General features: G+C 38.0%; 6 protein-coding genes across 6 annotated transcripts; 1 reads left to right on the top strand and 5 right to left on the bottom strand.

Moving 5' to 3' along the window:
* Positions 1-231: 231 nt before the first annotated feature.
* MLP2 (Mlp2p) lies at positions 232-5,274 on the bottom strand (the record flags this gene model as incomplete). Its single annotated transcript, XM_056228630.1, has 1 exon — positions 232-5,274. One exon carries the CDS (start codon positions 5,272-5,274, stop codon positions 232-234), a length of 5,043 nt encoding a protein of 1,680 aa, XP_056088332.1.
* A 1,726-nt stretch (positions 5,275-7,000) lies between these two features.
* On the bottom strand, positions 7,001-10,666 carry SLN1 (histidine kinase; the record flags this gene model as incomplete). Its single annotated transcript, XM_056228631.1, has 1 exon — positions 7,001-10,666. The coding sequence occupies one exon, from the start codon at positions 10,664-10,666 to the stop codon at positions 7,001-7,003; it is 3,666 nt and encodes a 1,221-aa protein (XP_056088333.1).
* A 725-nt stretch (positions 10,667-11,391) lies between these two features.
* On the bottom strand, positions 11,392-13,005 carry ATG32 (mitophagy protein ATG32; the record flags this gene model as incomplete). The annotated part of the gene is made up of 1 exon (XM_056228632.1): positions 11,392-13,005. The coding sequence occupies one exon, from the start codon at positions 13,003-13,005 to the stop codon at positions 11,392-11,394; it is 1,614 nt and encodes a 537-aa protein (XP_056088334.1).
* Positions 13,006-13,594: 589 nt separating this feature from the next.
* PAN6 (pantoate--beta-alanine ligase PAN6) lies at positions 13,595-14,524 on the bottom strand (the record flags this gene model as incomplete). The annotated part of the gene is made up of 1 exon (XM_056228633.1): positions 13,595-14,524. The coding sequence occupies one exon, from the start codon at positions 14,522-14,524 to the stop codon at positions 13,595-13,597; it is 930 nt and encodes a 309-aa protein (XP_056088335.1).
* Positions 14,525-15,304: 780 nt separating this feature from the next.
* Positions 15,305-17,377, top strand: NDC80 (kinetochore-associated Ndc80 complex subunit NDC80; the record flags this gene model as incomplete). The annotated part of the gene is made up of 1 exon (XM_056228634.1): positions 15,305-17,377. One exon carries the CDS (start codon positions 15,305-15,307, stop codon positions 17,375-17,377), a length of 2,073 nt encoding a protein of 690 aa, XP_056088336.1.
* A 358-nt stretch (positions 17,378-17,735) lies between these two features.
* SSL2 (TFIIH/NER complex ATPase/helicase subunit SSL2) lies at positions 17,736-20,267 on the bottom strand (the record flags this gene model as incomplete). The annotated part of the gene is made up of 1 exon (XM_056228635.1): positions 17,736-20,267. One exon carries the CDS (start codon positions 20,265-20,267, stop codon positions 17,736-17,738), a length of 2,532 nt encoding a protein of 843 aa, XP_056088337.1.
* Between the last annotated feature and the right edge of the window lie 245 nt (positions 20,268-20,512).

Genomic DNA, 20,512 nt, shown 5'->3' on the forward strand with positions numbered 1-20,512 from the left:
GATGATCACATGCGAAGTTGGTTCCTCTCTATGTCAAGCAAGGTTTCGCATTGCGCATTTTTAGAAATTCGCGTATAAGCAGAAAAACGCCAAATAAATTCAAGAACGAATATAAAAACAGGTTTCTTGTATAAACCTAGTGAAATGTCTCTCATTTTGGATAAGTTCTTCACTGGCATATAAACACGTAGGTAGATCTATTTATATAATATTATATTAGTTACAATTACATCAATCCTTGGGAGCTAAGTCATTTTCTGGGCTCTCTTTAAACTTTTTCGAATCTGGATCGGAAGAGGTGTCACTCTGAATTGGTCGTTTTGATGTATTTCCAATTTCCATTACTTTTGCCTCATTGATTCCGACGTTAGCTGGGTCGGATGTTTTAAGGGTGTTACCAGCCGTACCGGCTGCAAATGCAGATTTAATATTGAATGTCGGTAGTGAACCATCTGTACTAAAGTTAGCGGCAGATGGAGTGAATGGATTGTGAAAGCTTTGAAAGGATGATGTGTTTGAGGAGAATAGAGGCTTGCCAAAACTGAAAGCCGAAGGAACCCTGTTATCAGCTGCCGCGCTATCTGGAATGTTATTCTCTTTATTTTCACTTTTTGGCCGTTTATCATTAAACGTGACGGCATTCTTGACGTTTTTCAGCTGTTCCTGGAGTTTGATGTTTTTCTGTTTTATCAAGTCGGTAACAACTGAAGGCTTTTCAGAGCTTCCCTTTGATGGGCTATTCCATAGCTCGTCTTCAGCCTCCTCTTCATTCGAACCAGAGAATACCAGGCTTTTGTTATTTTCCTTTAATTTCCTTTCGAACTCTTGTTCTAATTCGCCTTTGCGCTTGGAAATAATCTTTTGTATTCTTTCTTCGCTTGGTAGCCTTATCCTTTTCTTTAAGTTTTCTTCGGCCTCTTTAATTCTTTTCACTGTTTCCTCTTCATATTCTTTGAGCCATTCTTTCTTTAACGCCTCTATATGTTCACTATTTTCTACTTCTGATTCATTGCTTTTACTCTTGTTCACAGCGTCTTGCAGTTTTTTTTCAAAATCCTTTGTTTTTTCATCAATGATCTTGTTTTTTTCTTCCTCCATATTATTTTTTATCTTCTCAAATGCGTCAGAGGCGTCATTAGCATTTCTGAAGACTTGCAGCTCCTTTTTGAGCGACTCAATCTCCTCCACAAATGGTTTAAAAGCGATACTATCGTGATCTTTCGAAACTTCTCCAACTTGGAGTCCATGTTCCTTAAGTTTTAGTTCCAGATCAACAACTTTGGATTCTTCATTATGTAAATTCTCTTCCAATTTATCTTTGGTTTCCTTTAATTCATTGAGTTCGTTAGTTAGCGCTGTCTGTTGTTTCTTAGACGCGTCCAACTTTTCATGTGCTTGTTTCTTTAACCTATTGAATTTATTCTCTAAGTCAGCGTTTGCATTTTGGACGTTGAGAAGTTTAACCTCCAAGTCTCCAATCACATTATGTAGCTTTTCAGTTTCGTTTTTGTGTGTGAGTTTTTGTTGCTGAGATAAGTCCTGATACCTCTGTTTGCACTGCTCGATTTCACTTTCATAGGCTAAAACCTTGTTAGCATTGATTGAAACTTGCTCTTTCGTTTGAATAAGATGACCCTGTAGTCGAGATATTTCTTCTTGCATATTGATCAATTCTTTGTAAATTGCCTCATTCTTTTCGGTAACATTTTTGAGACTCTTATGTAAAATGGCGTTATTCTCCCTTAAAATGTTAACTTGAGCAATTTCTTTTATGATTTTCTCATATTCATCAATAATAACAGCGGGACATTGGACCTTATTTCGTGGTACAGTGTTAGCCCGCTGTAAGTCACCTATGCTTTTCTCTAAACTAGCGTTCTTCTGTCTGAGAAGAGCTAAATCTCTTTTACAAGTGGTTAATTTCGTTTCTAGGGAACTTCTTTCGTGACGCAAATTTGAAAATAATGAAACTAGCTCTAAATATTTTTCATTACTATTACTTCCCTCTGTGGCGCCATCAATCTTTTCGATCAACACTGAATTTTCAACGCGCAAAGATTCTGTTTGTTCGATATTAGATATCAATTCTCTTTCGTAATCGGCCTTTTCCTCCATCCACTTCTTTTCATGTCTGTCAAGTAATTCTTGAGTACTATACAGAGACTTTTTCGTCTTTTTCAACTCTGTTTGGTAATCAAAGGCCTCTTTTTCAAGACGCATGACCCATTCTGATAAATCCTTATTTGTCTTCAGCTCGGATTGGTACTGAGAACTCTCTTCTTTTTGATACGCTTCAATAATCGCGGCCATTTTATCGATTTTGTTTTTCATTTCTTGGATCCTTTGTGCTTGATCGCCTACCTTTTCTGATTGTAGAACGAGGTATGAGGCACCTTCTCTTAGCTTCGGTTGCAAACATCTTATTTCATCAAGCTCTTTGCGTAGATGGGATAACTCTTCCTCCTTTGCACCTTTTTCCTTGTTCTCCAATTGGATCTTGGTCTCGCAGTCTTCTTTTGCTTTTTTTAGTTCGCCATTTAATTCTTTGAGTACATTCTCATTTGTCGAGATAATTTCCTCGTAAGCTTTGATCTGTGAATGGGCATCTTTTAATTCAATCTGAGTCTGTTTTAACTCTTTCCTTAAAGTGGGCTCTAGCGTATTTGTATCACTAGTGTTACTCAAAAATTTGTACTGGAGCTTGGTCATTCTCAATTCATTGCCAAGGTTTTCAATTTCCAATGACAGTCTTCCAATTGTTGTTTCCTTATTGGATAGCTCTGCCGATACAGACTTCAAGTTCTTTTCTGTATCGTCAATGGTGTTTTGAGCCCATTTGAGCTGTGAATTCTTAGATGACTGCAGCGTCTTTATTTCTTGCTCCTTTGACTCCAATCGTACATTTAACTCTTTCAAATTTTTCTCCAATACTTTAATTCTGGTACTGTACTGCAATTCTTTAGATCCAAATATGAGATTTTGTTCGTTGTGACTTGTTTCCGATTCGCTAAGCTTCACGTGTAGCTGCATTTTTTCTTTGCAACATCTTTCCAAGTCTCTAGTTAAAGATTCCTTCATTGCTATCAAGCCTGTATTTTCTTTCTTTAGATTGGAAATCTCATACTTCAAAGATCCAATTTTGTTCTCAGAGTGCGATAAGTCAGTCAGATTGCTGTATTTATAATCCTGTACGGGTGGCGCCGCACTCAATCGTTGCTTCTCCAATTGAGTTTTCAGGTGATTTATTCTTTCCTGTAACATAGCTTCCTTTTCCGCCACCAAAACTTTGAAGTTTTCAAACTCTTGCAAGGCTATTTTCCCATCGGTCTGCGATTTTTTGTAAGTCAATAACTGTCCGTTTAAATTTTGAATAATAGCGGAGCTTTCAACCCTTGTGGATGAAAGTTTACTTTGAAGTTCTCTAATCTTCTTCTCGTAAGTCGCTTCTGTTATGCCTTCAGTGTCAGCATGGGTCTTGTTATCATTGGCTGAGGCTAACAATTTGTAAGAGTCTCGTTCTCTCGTGAGAATATTTACGCGCAATGCTAGTTTTGAATTGATACTCTCCATTTCAATTATTGCTTCCTTCGCCTCTTTGATTGTTTGGTTTTCTATTTTGGCTACAGTTTTATCTGCTTCTCCCTCATTAGTTTCTAATTTATCAGCCAAAATACGAATGCAATCCAAGAGCTCCATATTTTTTTCTTGTAGCTCATCTATGTTCTTAAATTCGACTAGCTTTTCGGTGATGATGATTTGTGAGTCCCTTTCATTCACAGTATTTTCTGATTCCAATAACTTCCTCAATGACATGAGTTCATCGTTTGATAACGGCGATGTTGTTGTCTGTATCGCTGATATATTTGAAAGAAGAATTTTTACTTGACGGGCCAAATCCAACCGTTGTCTCACCAGTGAATGAATATTTGCTTCATAACTGTTGATTTTCTGCTCTAGTGAGGTTAGTTTTTTTTCATCCTTACGCTTAGCCAAAGACATCGTTTCTAGCAGTTCCGTAGAACATTTTAGCTCATGCTCTAATAATTCTGTCCTTTCTTTGAAAGAGACCAATGCCGGAGTTTTATGTTCTAGTTCCAAGACAAAGTCTTTCAATTGATTTTGTACTTGAAATTTTTGACTTCTTTCTTTCACCAATTGTCTTTTCAGCGTTTTGATATTAGAAAATAGCTTACCTACGGTGGGGGCAGCTGTGTTGGTATTGACAGTGGTTCCATTTTCTTCGATACAATCTGAAACTATATTTTTTAACAGTTGACATTCTTCTTTTGATTTTTCTAGTTTCAACTTTGCATCAATCAACTCCTCTGCTACGTCGATATGTTCAGGATTCTTGCAGAGTTTATCATCACCCTTTTCTTTTGGCCTCAAAGAGTGGCCTCTTTCAAATGATGTTAATTGTGAGCGCAACAAATCGTTCATTTTTTTTTGTAAGGTCATTTCTTTGGAGAATTCCGATTTTTCCGTATTTGCGGTATCTTTAAGGTTTTTGATTTCCAATAATTTCTCCTCCACTAAGTGAGATAATTTTTTATTTTGATCTAGTAAAAACTTATTGTAGGTAGAAACGGATTCATTTTCAGTCTGCGTTTGATTTAATTTTTCCTCTAGATTCTGTAGGTAAGACGTTTTTGTAACTTCGTCCACCAGTGCTTTTTGATTACAGGATGACAACCTTTCCTCAGTCCACTTTTTATTTTGTAGCCATAGTTCTTTTTCTTGTGATGCAGTATCATATTTAAACTGGAGCGATACGGCGTTGGACTTGCAAACTTGTAATATATTTTCCATCTCCAGCAGTTTTCTTTGAAGTAGCTTATTTTCTTTGTCCAGGACATGCTTTGTAGAATCATCATTTCGAAGTCCATCCTGCCAGCTTGAAGCTTCCTCTTTAGCGCCTTCTTCATCCTCTAGCTTCTTTATAGTTTCGTGACTAGCATTCAATTGTTTGTTTAACGCATCAATTTTCCGCGTATGTCTTGAGCGTTCTTCTTTCAACTGATCCTGCAAACGGTTCATAACCTTGCTATTTATGACTTTCTCCTCAGATGACTCATTCAATAGTTTTGTAAGTTTGGAAATTCTCGTATAATATTGCGATTTGATCTCATCGACAAAGACGTTAAGCTTCGTTACTTCTTTTTCAGAGCGTTCAAACTCGCCTATTTTCTTGTATAGCCTTTTCAGAGCTGAATGTTTAATGCCACGAAGCGACTCAGATGGCACATGCAGAAATTCAGATATTTTGTCCTCCATTACCTTTTTGTAGAGCTGCTGTTTCCGCACAATGTGCTCTCGTCTTTAACGTCTTTCTGTTAAACCTCCCAATACGAAAAAGAAAGCCCCAATGAAAATGAGCGTCAATTCTTTACCACTAATTACCTTTCTTCTTCCGTGTTTTTCAATTCTAAAATCAGCGCTACTCAGCGATTTCATATTAGTAAACATTTCATTACTACATAATAGTCGTTTTCCCTTTAAAATGGCGTAAATTTTTCAAATTTATTTCCGGGTGATACTATATTTGAGAATATGTAATTGACGTCTTTCGCATCTGTACACCAGTGGTGTATGGGGTTTATATTTCCTGTTTTTTTGTTTTTTTGCTTCCCCGATATTGAAATTTCATAAGCCACACAGGGAAAGACGCAGGGCCTCTTGGCTCTTTGGCAGGGACAATGACTAGGTGCTTTCCTTCTAAGGTGTCGAGATGGGTCTCGGCATTTTCCCTCTAGGCAGCCATCATGTCATTTCGTTAGAGGGAAAGGTGGTGCCCAACAGCAGGCTGCCACCCTCACTTTCTAGTGCGGTAAGCGTTCTTGCGAAAGGTGTATCCATAATATCTAGAATTAAAGGTGGTTGAAAGACTATTTCGTTATTGCTGTAATTATTGCCCATTATCAGGTCATAAATTAAGACGACCAAGATTCAAACATGCAAATGTATGCACCATATCCACTACAGATATAGATTTTTAAACGTTCAGAAGGTTAAGAGACGATAATTTCAGAAATGAAGGTTTTTACTACGTGAATGACATCAACATCCAGATTGAAATTTTTTAGAGAGATCATACTATTTATTAGTAGGGAGAAAGAAAAGGGACTACTATGTTTTATTTTTTGAGAACGATTTAGTGGAAAATATGTTTAAAGAAATGATGAGATTTAATAGAAAATATAATATACCTTCAGGCCTGCAATACAATCTCCCCAATATCGCAGATTTGAGAATCTTACCTTCCATGGCAGTGCTTGCGAATTCATTCAAAATTTTTTGTCTCTTCTCGAACAGTTGTAAGAATACTATTGTACTTTCTGATAATATCATTACTAACCTAAACTTAATTTTTCAACAGTTTTGTCAAGACTTTGACTGGTAAGACCATCACTTTGGAAGTTGAATCTTCTGACACTATTGACAATGTCAAGTCAAAGATTCAAGACAAGGAAGGTATCCCTCCTGACCAACAAAGATTGATCTTTGCTGGTAAGCAATTGGAAGACGGTAGAACCCTGTCTGACTACAACATTCAAAAAGAATCCACTTTACACTTAGTCTTGAGATTGAGAGGTGGTATCATTGAACCATCTTTGAAAGCTTTGGCTTCCAAGTACAACTGTGACAAATCTGTTTGCCGTAAATGTTACGCTAGATTGCCACCAAGAGCTACCAACTGTAGAAAGAGAAAGTGTGGTCACACCAACCAACTGCGTCCAAAGAAGAAGTTGAAATGATCCGTTTCGCCCAATCATTTTATACATTTATTTACTGTATACTTTAATGTACATCTTCTTTTATCATACCTATTATTAAAAGCATAATAATACTTATCATAACATTTGAAACATATGCTTTTCTTAACCGTAAATTTTTGAGATCTATAAAGTTTTCTTTAAGAATATATACATATATATATATATATATCAATGCATAATGTAGCACTATAAACCGGTCCATAATTAATTTGCCTTCATTTTTTTCACTTTTTATTCTTCTTTCCCTGATAAGCTGCACAAAATTCGGAAAGGATGGTATTCAATTTTGGTCTTTTGATTGGTTTCGACAAAAATCCGTTCATGCCTGATTCTAAGCATTCTTTGATGTTACTATCATCGGCAAACGCGGTCAGAGCAACAATGGGAGATTTATAACCCAAGTCACGCCTTATCATCTTGGTAGAAAGCAGTCCATCTACCTTGGGCATTTGGACATCCATGAAAATCATATTATAATTCTCGCCCTTCGATGTTAGTTCTTTAACTTTATCAAATGCTTCTTGGCCATCGCATGCCAGTTCAATATTGTCAATACCTTCCAGGTTTAACATTCTCCTTATAACTTCCTGATTCACGTGATTATCCTCCACGACCAAAATCTTGATACTAGTGCCATCTTTATCACCGCCTTGAACTGTGGGTACATTTCTACTGGATGTAGCAGTTCCAGTACTTTGTAGAAATGGTCTATCTATATTTACAGAGCCTAAGTTTTCCTCCTGAGAACGACGCTTAGAAGATACAGTCTTCTGTGAGCTCCTTTCAGCACTTGAAAAGGATACTGAATGTTTCGTATTTTTCTCTTGCGGCTGTTGCTGGGCTTTGCCATTTTCATTCTCCCCTTCTTTTCTCTTGATGAAGTTTTTGGTTTTTTCTACTTCTTCCTCGTCGCTACTTCTTGCTTCTATTAGTACATCGTTTGCCAAAGTATTTGAATTTGTAACAGGTGTTGTGAGGGATGATGTAGATTGTCGGCTCTTGATACTTTTGGCAACGCTGAATTTAACTCTTCTGTTCTTCTTACTTTCAGGATTAAACTCATCTTCAAAGGGAAACTCTATATTTGCAAAACTAATTTCTTTAGTTTGATGTAATGGTAAGGTGAACGTAAATTTGCTACCAACGCCAACTTGAGACTCTAATTTCATTGTTCCGTGCATCATATTTGCTAGTTGTCTACAAATTGATAAACCTAATCCAGTACCACCATATTGTCTGGACAAGGTTTGATCGCCTTGAACAAATGGCTGAAATACAGATTCCTGTAACGAAGGCTCGATACCTGGACCGGTATCTTCAACTTCTATGGAAATAACCCACGTTTTGGGGTTTTCTATTGGTCTTCCTACGTTACCACTTTCATCGGAATCAGAATCAAGGGCTTTGTTGAACTGACTATTAAAAATTGCATCATCATATGAGCTAGTAGTTGTCGATACTATTGAAGAAACATCGTCATTCGATGATTTTTCTCTGTCGTTCGCTTTTTTGTAAATATTTTCATTTGCGGCCGTATTTCTTTTGGTTATCTCTTCCTGAATTGCAGAATTATCTCTGCAACTTGTTATGGAAGCGGTCGTAGATTCCAGATTAACATATTTTCTCCGGCCCAATGATGTGGGGAGGTCGCGTTTATCTATGCTTTCAACGACATCAGTAATTTCCGTCCCTTTTTTTACATGTACTTCTTTAAATTGTCTCTTCTCGCTCGAATCTTTATCATATTCACCCAGCAATTTCATTCTAACATCGACAGTACCATCTACCGGGGTGAACTTTAGGGCGTTGGATACGAGATTCATAACGATTTGAATAATCCTGTTGGAATCACCCCACAGAACCATTGTTCTTATCAAATTAGGAAACAACGATATTGAAAGACGAACACGCTGATCCTTAGCGACTTTACCAAAAATTGATTTTATTTGTAAGGCGACGTCAGTGATGCAAAAGTCCCTTCTCTCGAGTTTTGTTCTTTGGAGCACATTTTTAGAAAAGGTTAATAACTCTGTCAAAATATGAAGCAGAAGCTCACCAGATCTGAAAATAAGTTTTAAATTATTCCTTATTTTATTAACATCAGTTTCTTCCATCGAAATGGCCGTCATACCCAGAATACCGTTCAAAGGTGTTCTCAATTCGTGCGAGATGTTGGCAATAAAAACCGTTTTAGCTTCATTTGCAGCTTCTGCCTCAATCTTAGCAGCTTCAAGTTGTTTGGTTCTGGCTCTGACTCTATCTTCTAAAAGAGCATAATGTTGATCTAATGCATCCGTCATAGTGTTGAAAGTTTCAGTCAAATCGGAAAGTTCATCAGAAAACAGCCTTTTATAATCTGGGAGTCTAGCTTCAGTTAAATTCGCAGAGGTGGTGAGAATGTGTGATCTACTGGAGCTCCTGTCGGTATCATTGTTTCTTAGAGAATTTGGTGCAAGCAAGTCGTGATTCAGAGAGCCATCCATTGATATTTTGACATCGTTATGATTATTTGGTATTTTATTTTCTTCTTCTGAGGGTGACAATTTTTCATGACCAAGATTTATAGCACTTTTCATGCTACTTTCAGTTGACAAAGCCACACCGCTACCATGTCCGCTGCTCCCATGACCATTTGCACTTGTGGTGCTGCAAGCTTCTCCGGTATTAAATTGCAATAACGAAGAAGGAGCAGTGAAACCCGAACTAAATCCTCTTCTGAATGAACTGGCCCGACTTACTGTTCTTGGAGTGCTCGGTCGCAAACCTCTTCCCTCTGTGATTAATTCCGTTGCCTTTTGTAATCGCACAATTGGTTTAACTGCCCAATGCGTTAGAGGAAGGGTTAGTAGAATGACAAAGACACCAATAGCAATGACAGTGCCAGCAATGATTTTTGTTAGTTTGGTTGCGGGAGAAAGGAAAACTGACTCGGGCTGTGAAACTACCGCGACCCAATTAACCAGTTGAAATGAACATGGCGAGTAGCCTAGGGCCAAGTTCTTTGTACCAAAGTTATTGGTTTTTTTCAGGGACCCTCCCTTACCATTCCTAAATGTACTGCTTATAAATGTGTTATTTTCTATAGGGAAAATCCTTTGTGTTATACTTAGAAGCGTCCCATACGGCGGAAAGACAAAGTGGTATCCTGAAGCTCTACCCTGAGCATTATATGTTGCAGAAATTATAGCAACGTTTGATTTTTCTAAGGCTGTCGTATCATTGAAGACACTTTTCAGGCCTTCAGCAGACATTACTATAGTTATGTATCCGTAAACTCTAGAATCTGTTAGGATGATAGAAGGGTTTGCAAAAATGGGTAAAGACATCGACATCAAGTAGTCGGTGTTATTCACTATTGGATCCGTCAAAATACCGGTAGTTTCCAGCGAAGAAGGTAGCGGGATATCAGTGGATAATGGGAACAAATTATCTAAAACATCCTCGGGTATTAAGTCACCAGTTCCGTTGTTGGTAGCGTTCAAAACAGTAGTAAATGAGGAATCGTAAACTCTGGCCACATAAAATAGGTTTGAAGAGCTCAGGAATTTTTGAACAACACTTAGGGAGTCCACCCAGTTATCTTCACTCTTGTTACCTGCAACATAACTTGTCAAGGAGCTTTGTAGAGCATCTCTCGAGGCTAAATAGTAGGCTTGATAATAGAGATAGTTCAAAGTCTGATCAACCTGCGATGATTTTAATTGAGCCGCGATATATAATCTATCGGATCTCAAATTCTTATAATTTGAGGTAAAATAGACGCCTGTCGTTACAGCTAGAATAGTCAGCGATACTAAGGCCACTATACTAACTAGGGCTGTTAGTTGAGCTCGGATGCCTATCCTAAACGGAGGAATAAAATCCGACCTTGATGGCAGGCGAAATCGCATCTGTGTTTTTTTATCAAAGCAACGTGGATTACTTTTAACGTCTTTTCTTTCAATCTGTAGGTCAACTATAATCAGATGATAGATCCTTAAGATCTCCTTCACTACTGTCACTTAGGTTTATGAACGTCGCAGTGAAATAAAAAAAAAATGCAGAATAAAGTAAAGTGAACGGCGGCCGACAGAATTTGGTAATGTCTAGTGATTTTTTTGTTCAATACTGTTTTCGATGGACTAATAGTTACGAAACTCATTTGGTAACAATAACTTAATTGTAAAAGTCGAAACATTAACGCGGCGCAAAAAAAGATCGGGTAATTCCTGGCGCACATGTACATATATTCTCAGTGGATAAAAATCTAGTGCAACACAAGAGGTAGCTATGCCGGATTTCAAGTACATCTGTATTGGCTGCAGTTAGTCTGCTTTACTTATATTGTAAAAAGACGCCAACACGACGCCAAAATGCATTTTGGTTGCTCTTTACTGGTTTTGTATGTGCGCGACAGCAAGAAAGCCTTAAGAAACGTAAAATAGTAAACAGTAGGAGTATTTTATAAGCTGTTTTATTTATGTATCAAAAACCGAACAAAAAGTTTCCTAAAAACAGGAGGTTTTTGTATTTGATAAGCTTCTACATAATCGATGAAATGAACCAAACGGGGAATATAGGTATGTAGTGATAGGATAGAAGTGATAGTGAAAAACAACGAAGACGAGGGAGAAGGTTATAATAAAATATAACCGAGTGCCAAAATCCGATTAGATTCATCAAGGGAAAAATCAGAGTTTTTGTTGAGATTCTCTAAAAAATTCAAAGGTCTAGAGAGAGCATTCAAGACAAAAACATTCATTTTGCTCCAAGTATCCTTGATGACAGTAAGACTTTTCATAATGAATCCATCCGAGTGGAAGTTTATCTGGAGTGTGCCTTTATCAAACCACAAAAACTGTTCACCAGAAGAGGTAGAAGTAGTGGCAGGCGTGTTGACTGTGTCGTGATAAGAATCCAAGGAGAGCAAAGAAGTTAGTATGGATGACCGCAAATTGAAAGACTTGCCTGTTTGGTGGTCGTATGCTGCAGTGGCAAAATATGTGACACAGCATCCAAAACTTATTCCTATGGTAATCGAAACGCCCCAAGTAAACCATCTTGTCAAAGATCTCTGTTTCTTCTTCTTGGGCTTTTTATTTGATTTGAAGGATTTCTTCTTTGAACTGTTGGCCTTCTTATTACGATAGTATGATCGAGAGTTTGTATGTATAATTTCATCGTCATTATCTTCATCGTCATTATCACCATCTTCCGCGTATTCCAAAGATAGATCTTGCAACCTCTGAAACATTTTTTTCAGATCTCTTCTATTGGTCACAACTACTGGAGGATACAACAGTTTGATGAGTTTGTTCCTTAAAAATGACTTCAGAACGTTTTTCACTTGAATAGTTTGACCCGGTTGACAGATCGGTATTATGGGCTTACCTTGTGAATATTGGACGATTCTATTTAGCAAAGATACCATCTCTCTCAGCTCTTGGAAAATTATGATGATGCCTGTATATTGTGGGAATGCTGTGGAATCATGATATTTAGGTAATTCGAAGAGAGACTGATGTTCCTTTGGAATTGACTGATAGAAGTTGCTCCCCGTCCTCCCCAGTATTAGAAGGCGGAAAACTGGGTTCTTTTGCGACAGTGATAATTTAGGCATCACAAAAGAATTTGTTGAAGAAGTCAAGCTTTTCGTTATTGTGCCACTATCTTCTTCATATGCTCCATCGTCATAATCATCATCGACATTATTGTCATCATCGTCTTGTTCACCATACGAGGTTCTCCCTTTGGCGGGTAGAGGCAGTGATATCACCTTATGTAGTTGTCTAAAGGGGCGAGACGGCGAAGTCACGCTTGCACCTTCTTGGCCTTGTTTAATGATGTTTATTATATCAGCGGCAGGGGCTTGAAGCAACTCTTGCTCCTCCTCAGAAGTATCACTGGATGATAAAATACTTCCATTAGTCGTTTGAGAAGAGCTTCTTTCTGGGACAAAAGAAGCGCCCAAGTCCAAAGGGTGAATGGCCTGCCATGATCCCGATATACTGTCATTCACATAATGGTGGCTGGATATGTCAATAGATGTGACCAGGCTATGTCCCATTGGAGAAGGCGAATGCCCCGTTTTACCTAAAAGTTCTAACACAGATAGATGAGGATCAAGTAACCCTTTGTCTTCCCCAGCTTCCACTTCGGAAGATGGGCGGATGTTCATTGACGAGGAATTAGGTGCCATGTTCTTGGATGAAGATCCCTTAGTTTCTCTTTGTGGGTAGTCCAATACCATATATGTTTTATTATTTGGACGGTTTTTTTTGCCTTTGTAATTGATACTTCAGGATAGTTTATCGATAAGGAAAGCCACAACCGATAAGAGAATATATCAAAAACGAGAATGAGCTTCAAAAAAGAAATATTTCAACAAAAATCCGGAAAAACCGAACCTAATAGTATAATGAATATGTCTAGAGGAGGTTACCGCACCTTGTTTCCTTACTAACCCTTTTCTTACTTGATGAATCTCTTTTTTTTGTAAAAGGGGTGCGTCAAACAATAGATGATATGTGCACTAGACAGATTTGTGACTAACAAGACAGTTTCAACGGGCACAGAACAAGTGTCACACAACTTCAGCTTTGATGATACGCTTTAGACAAGCACTTACCGCTCAAACTATACGCACTAGATCGTATCTTCAGTGTTTTGTGTTTGGGCGATGGGGTTGACCCTTCAGCCGTCCCAAAAAAGGTCGTCATCATGCGTGCCGAGCACATAATCTATTTTCCCATTGTTGTATAAATGTATATATCGTACATGCTGTTCAGGAGAAGAATACATACCATAGCGCCGGCAGGAGGATACGAGGGTCACATGGCCTAAATGACGATGTTATCTATCAACCTAACAACTGTGTCCGGCTTTTCACGGTCAGTAACGTATACGGCACAGCTAATCACCAGTGGCTGCTGTTTACTAGTTTTTTCAACACCGGAAAGCTCATTAAAAGTCTTAAAATCCGCTAAGGATACGTAGTCTACCTTGAAGTCATGAGAATCAATATAGGTGGCCCATATCTCAGTAACAGTATCGATGATTTCTGACCTGGACAGACGTGCCCCTGGTGCCAGATTCTTTATGGCGCTTTCTGCGGCTTGCAGTCCACGATAAAGGTTTTCAGAGATCTTTAAAGAATCGGGACAGAGATATTTGTTTCTACTACTTAGAGCTAGCCCTTTGCTGTTTCTAACAATGGGCATCATTTGCAACTTTGTATTTACAAACAGCTCCTCCACCATACATTGCAAAACAATAAACTGCTGAATGTCCTTCTGGCCAAAGTAGGCCACGTCAGCCATGACAATGTTAAATAGCTTGGTAACAACAGTCGCCACACCCCTAAAGAAGTTAGGTCTCGTCTTCCCTTCCAATTTTTCACTCAACCCAAGGACACTGACAAAGGGCCCTCTCTGCTTTTCTACGTCGAGCGGGATTCCCTGTGGATACATCACATGCATGGTAGGGGCAAACAAAACGTCTACGTTCAGTGACTCAAGCAATTTGATATCGTCTGGCAAAGTCCGAGGATAACTGTCTAGATCCTCTGTGGGGGCAAACTGAGAAGGATTGACAAATATACTAACCACAGTGTATGTGTTTTCCCTCACAGATTGCGAGATCAAACTAGCATGGCCTGGGTGCAGGCAACCCATTGTTGGAACAAACCCAATAGTTCCTTTGGATCTTATGTTCCTAAGCCCCTGTGTCCTCCATTGGATAACTTCCTCGACTGTATGAAGAATCCTCATTTATTACGTATGAATGCTCAGTAAAGGCACCTTAAAGAAGACTTCAATGTTAGCACAAGCTCACTTCTTATCGGTATAAATATATGCGATACATTAAATAATGATCTCATTTCTTTTGTTGAAATATGCGACTGAAAAAAAATGACCGTCAGAATAACATTTACCCGCACTTTTCACTGTTTAATATCTTCAAGAAAAGATGGGCGCTTAATTTGTTTTCTTCTTTCTTGTTTACTCTGTTTATTGAACAAACATCAGTAAGGTAGTAAGACTAAGACACAGGACAAAAGAGGTTTGGTACTATGCGATTAGTACTGGAGTAATTGTGTATGAGAACAAAAAGACTGAGGGTTTTGAATCAGTTTCGATTTATTGGCGCTAAAATAGAGCAGAGACTTTGTTGTAGTGCATGCTAGAGCCAATAGCTATTGTATTATGAGCTGAAATGGCTCTATCTGATTCCTAGAAGGTTTCATCTAGTACTGGCAAATTCTACCCACTCTGCTGCCTCGGCGGCTAATATACTGAGAGAATGGGTTACCCATCCCAAGAGATTCAATTTAACGCTTCACCACGTACAAAATGATATATCCACAAAACGAAAATACCCAAAATAAACAAACAACACCAAAAATGGTAAAACAGAAGAGATAGATAATCTACAGGAGGTTAAAATCTGCACTAGCTCTTGAGAACCCAAACTGACTAAAAAAAAGAAAAAATCAGCCTCTTCTCCTGCAAGCCTATAGTGTACTATAGAAAGATACCTGTTTCTGTAAGATGCAAAGCTCAACAAGCACAGATCAGCATGTGCTACACCACATGGATCCTCATAGGTTTACATCGCAAATACCCACTGCATCATCATCACAATTAAGGAGAAGAAATAGTACGAATCAAGGTCTGACAAACATGATTAATAAGAGTATCGCCAGAAATACAATCGGTGGCACTGGCATTCCCACAGGAAGCGTAAATAAAAAGAAATCAAGAAGCACAGTTACAGGCGGTACAAATAGTACGGCATTGGCCTTTAATGATAAACTGAATAATAGAAATAGTAGCAACAGATTATCAATAAACCAGATTGGTAACTTGCAGCAGCACCTGAGTAATAGGGATCCGAGACCACTGAGGGACAAAAATTTTCAAAGCGCCATCCAAGAAGAAACTTATGATTATTTGAAAAGAAATAAGTTCGACATTGAAACGAATCACCCCATTTCAATAAAGTTTTTGAAACAGCCCACACAGAAGGGGTTTATTATCATCTTTAAATGGTTATATTCAAGACTTGACCCAGGTTATGGCTTTACTAAGTCTATCGAAAATGAGATCTATCAAATCTTAAAGAATCTGCGTTATCCATTCCTAGAATCGATTAATAAATCACAAATTTCCGCTGTAGGTGGCTCCAACTGGCATAAATTCCTTGGTATGTTACACTGGTTAGTACGAACAAATATAAAACTGGATCTGTGCTTAAACAAGGTGGATCGTTCATTAATTAATCAGAACACACAAGAAATAACGATTTTGAATCAACCTTTAAAGACTTTGGATGAACAGGACCAAAGACAGGAAAAATACGAGCTCATGGTGGAAAAACTACTAATCGACTATTTTACAGAATCTTACAAAAGTTTTTTGAATCTCGAGGATAATTACGAACCTTCGATGCAAGAGTTAAAGCTAGGTTTTGAAAAATTTGTCCACGTAATCAATACGGATATATCAAATCTACAAAACCAAAATGATACCCTTTACGAAAAATATCAAGAAGTTTTAAAAATAAGTCAAAAGATTAAAACGACAAGAGAAAAATGGAAGGCTTTAAAAAGCGACTCCAATAAATATGAAAATTATGTTAATGCGATGAAACAAAAGAGTCAGGAATGGCCAAGTAAATTAGAGAAGATGAAATCGGAATGCAGCGTGAAAGAAGAAGACATTAAAGCCTTACAAACTAATATTGACGAATTGCACAAAATCTTAAGGAAGAAGGGAATTTCAACTGAGAAATTCGAATTAGAGAATCATGAAAGAGAAAAACTTACAAAAGAACTGGATAAAATAAATCTTCAATCCGATAAATTGACAAGTTCTATCAAATCTAGAAAGCTAGAAGCCGAGGGAATATTCAAAAGCTTATTGGACACACTGAGGCAATATGATTTATCGATACAAAATTTAATTAGATCGCGTAATCAATTAGGACATAATGTAAATGATTCATTTTTAAAAATCAATATCCCTGAAAATCTATTGGATAGAGAACTTCATAGTAGCATTTCGTACCAACAATTATTTCCAAACGGGTCCGGAATCAACGAGTCTATCAAGAATTTCATTCTCAAATTAAACGATGAAATTCAAGAAAGAATAAAAACCATCGAAAAAGATAATGTAACTTTAGAAAAAGATATAAAAAACTTGAAGCATGATATAAATGAGAAAACTCAGGTAAACGAAAGGCTTGAATTGGAGTTATCTGAGGCAAATTCCAAGTTTGAGCTTTCCAAACAAGAAGATGAACGATTATTGGTTGCGCAAAGAATTGAGATTGAAAAAATGGAGAAAAAAATCAACGATTCAAATCTTTTAATGAAGACTAAAGTTTCAGATGCTGAAGAGATGGTAACCTCCACAGAACTGAAATTGGAAGAATTAAAAGTCAATTTAAATAGAAAACGATACAAGTTACATCAACGAGTAATACATGTCATTGATGTAACAAGTAAATTTAAAATTAATATTCAATCATCATTAGAAAATTCCGAAAATGACTTAGGAAACATCATCAAAGAGTTACAAAATTTGGAGTTTGATACCGAAAATGACAGGACAAGGTAACACAACAATAAAAAGATTAAAATCCGGGAGCAACTTACAATAACGAGCCTAAACCGTCCACATTTTCAATAACCTGCATCTTTTTCAGTTCCATTCTGCTCTCACTTTTCAAATTTCCAAACTAATTTAAGTATTGATATGTAGTGTTTTTAAATTAATTATATATAAGTATATTTGAATGCTTTAAATTAGGAATGTTCTATTTTTTTGTATAAGATGAGATGGAAATAGGCGTAACAAATTAGAAAAAGATTAACAACGAAAGAATAAGAAGTAGTAAAACGAAAATCAAAGATCAGTGATTAAATATATTCCAAAAAAAAAACAAATCAACAAGCGACGATAAAATCAAGCCTATTCACTTCTTTAAATTTTTATAATACATTTTTCTTATCAGTGGATGATGTTCCTTCAGCTCTTTGTTTTTATTGGTTGTATACTCCATATATGCCATATCTTCACCACCAGCAAGACCGGCCAAGGAACCTTCGCCCCTAACGGCCTTCGATTTAAATCTTTTGTGACCGTTTGAGCCTCTCCCAACGGAATTTTCAGCGTCGTCACCAACTTCAATGCCTGCAGCTTCCTCATTTTTCAACAGAACTTCTTGCAGTAATTCCCTACGTTCCCTTGGTGAGGCGTATGCTAAGTTTGGAATGTTTTCCATTCCATGTAAATGTGTAATGACTTTAAATGCGTAACCTTGATCCACCAGAAAAGCTTGTCTCTTTGTGGAATAATACATTTCTTGAGTGTCCTTGGAGACCAGGGAATAAAAAAATGCATTGAACCCTTGGTCGTTACGTCTTTTTGCTCTTAAAATTCTCCCCAGTCTCTGAGCTTCTTGCCGACGAGAGCCATAGTGTGATGAAATTTGGATTAAACATGTAGCTTCCGGTAAATCAATGGAAGTGTCACCGACTTTTGATAGAAAAATGGTATTGATTTGGTCATTATATTGAAAATTTTGTAAAATGTTCATACGTTCTTGTTGTGATGTGGATCCGTAAATAAACGGTTTCCCCATCTTCAAAGCGTATTCTTGTAAAGCATAGACATTATCAGAAAAAACAATGATCTTATCACCTCTTCTTTCATGATATTGAATTAGGAATTGGCATGCTTGAAATTTGGTAGGGTTCATGATATATAACAACATTCTTTTTCTAGCAGTTTCTCTTAGATATTCTTGGTAAAATTCTGCCGTCATGGGACACCAAACTTCTGCACATTGGACGTTTGCAATATGGCCCTTTTGGGAGAGTTCCATCCAATTTGCTTCATAAAGTTTTGGACCAATCAAGAAATTCAGATCACCAATTTTATCATCTTCTCTGACCAAAGTTGCCGTTAGCCCCAATTTAGCATGTGCCGCAATGGTGGAGACCACTCTACGGAACATTGCCGCAGGCACAACATGAACTTCATCAAGAATAATGAACCCCCATTCTCTGCCAGTTAAAAAATCCATGACTTTTTGGGAATCATGGGATCTATTTCTTGTGTTCGCCACCATTGAATAAGTGGACACAACTAAACCAGATTCTGTTTGAAACATCTCTTTATTATCAGAGGTGAAAACAGCACAATTTTCGGGCTGTAGGGTACACCATTGTAAAAATTGCTGTCTCCATTGCATGACAGACACTGATGAGGTACACAGGACAATTACCGATTTTTTGATGGTACAGGCGGCAGTAATACCAACCAAAGTCTTACCTGCACCACATGGTAAAACGATGATCCCTGAACGAGCACGGCCATTACCGAACATTTTACTCAGTGATTTCTCCTGATAGGGTCTGATTTGAGTGGAAGGTTTCAGATCGATGTCTAAATCTGGATTTCTATGATCATTCCTGAAATCATATTCTTCCAAGACGGGATAATCGATCTCTTGACATCTTTTCTTTACGACTTCCACGGACTCATTTGCAATTTCAAAAGAGTGGACCGCGTCAATATCATCATCGTCATCGTCGCGCTCATTATCGCCACCAATAACGGCACTAAACACGGCCTCCACATCGTTTGGATTAACAGTGACTGCCGATTTTCCAGCCGACTGTTGAAGCTCCTGCTGCAGTGTCTCGTCGGCTAGCTGTACCTGATGGTCACTATCTATCCTCAAGGGCCCGATCACGGAATCATTCAACAGCATTTGTAAAATATCCGCCTGGGTAGTTTCCACGAAATATCTGTTGTGCTTGATGACCAATTTCACTTTACCATACGAAATGGTGGCCCCCTTGATGAAATTGATTATAGATTCCGCAACGGGTACTTTAGATAGTCTATCGAGGACTGAGATGATATCCTCTGTTTCTAACCCCACAGAAACGGCTGCATACAAAGAATATGCGGTGATCTTGTATTCGTGAATATGGGAAGGCCTACTTATGGGTTCTGCAATAGTGACCAAGAAGTCCTGAGCCTGTTCAGCCAATGGAGAGAAACTTTCCAGGATTATTCTACCATCATTTGGTGAAATCCAAAGGGGTCTCGAAGCATGATCTGGCCTCAACCGCAGGTAACTAAAATCATGGCTTCTGAACATCCCTGAGACGGAATCTGGAACGAAATCTGCCGGTATGTCGCTATTAGTATCTTGCAAAAGCGCCTTGTCCTTAGCGTCCATTTGGTTCATGGAAGAATCCGTCGCCGCATGCCTGCTCTTGGTCTTCTTCCGTGGCTTTTTCAGACCTGTCACCATGACACCGGTGTCCCTTTCCTCATCACCTCCATCCAGCGTTTCCTTACCATCGTTGTAGTTCTCATCGATCTCTGCATCAGTGGCTGGAGAATCCTCGTCTGATGAAAAAAAGGACTCGCCCATGTCCGGGAAGATCTTCCCCTTGCTCTTGGCTTGGAAGCCTTCAACGTCCGTCATAATGTGTCTGCTGCTGATTGCGATTGCTAACAGATACTTCTGCTTTGACCTGGATGAGTAGAGGGACTTATCCTTACTAATAATCATTTTCCTTATTCTTCTCAAAGGAAATATCCTCGTTCCTAGCGATCTGAAAATATTTTTCTTCCTTACGGTGGCGAGTTTAAAGAGAAGAGAAGAGCAGTAAGAAAGAGGACGAAAGGTGGCTGTCAATAAGCAAAAAAAGGCAGTTATATCAATCTCAA

The sequence above is a fragment of the Saccharomyces kudriavzevii genome, assembly GCF_947243775.1.
Source record: "Saccharomyces kudriavzevii IFO 1802 strain IFO1802 genome assembly, chromosome: 9".
NCBI classification, from domain to species: Eukaryota; Fungi; Ascomycota; class Saccharomycetes; order Saccharomycetales; family Saccharomycetaceae; genus Saccharomyces; species Saccharomyces kudriavzevii.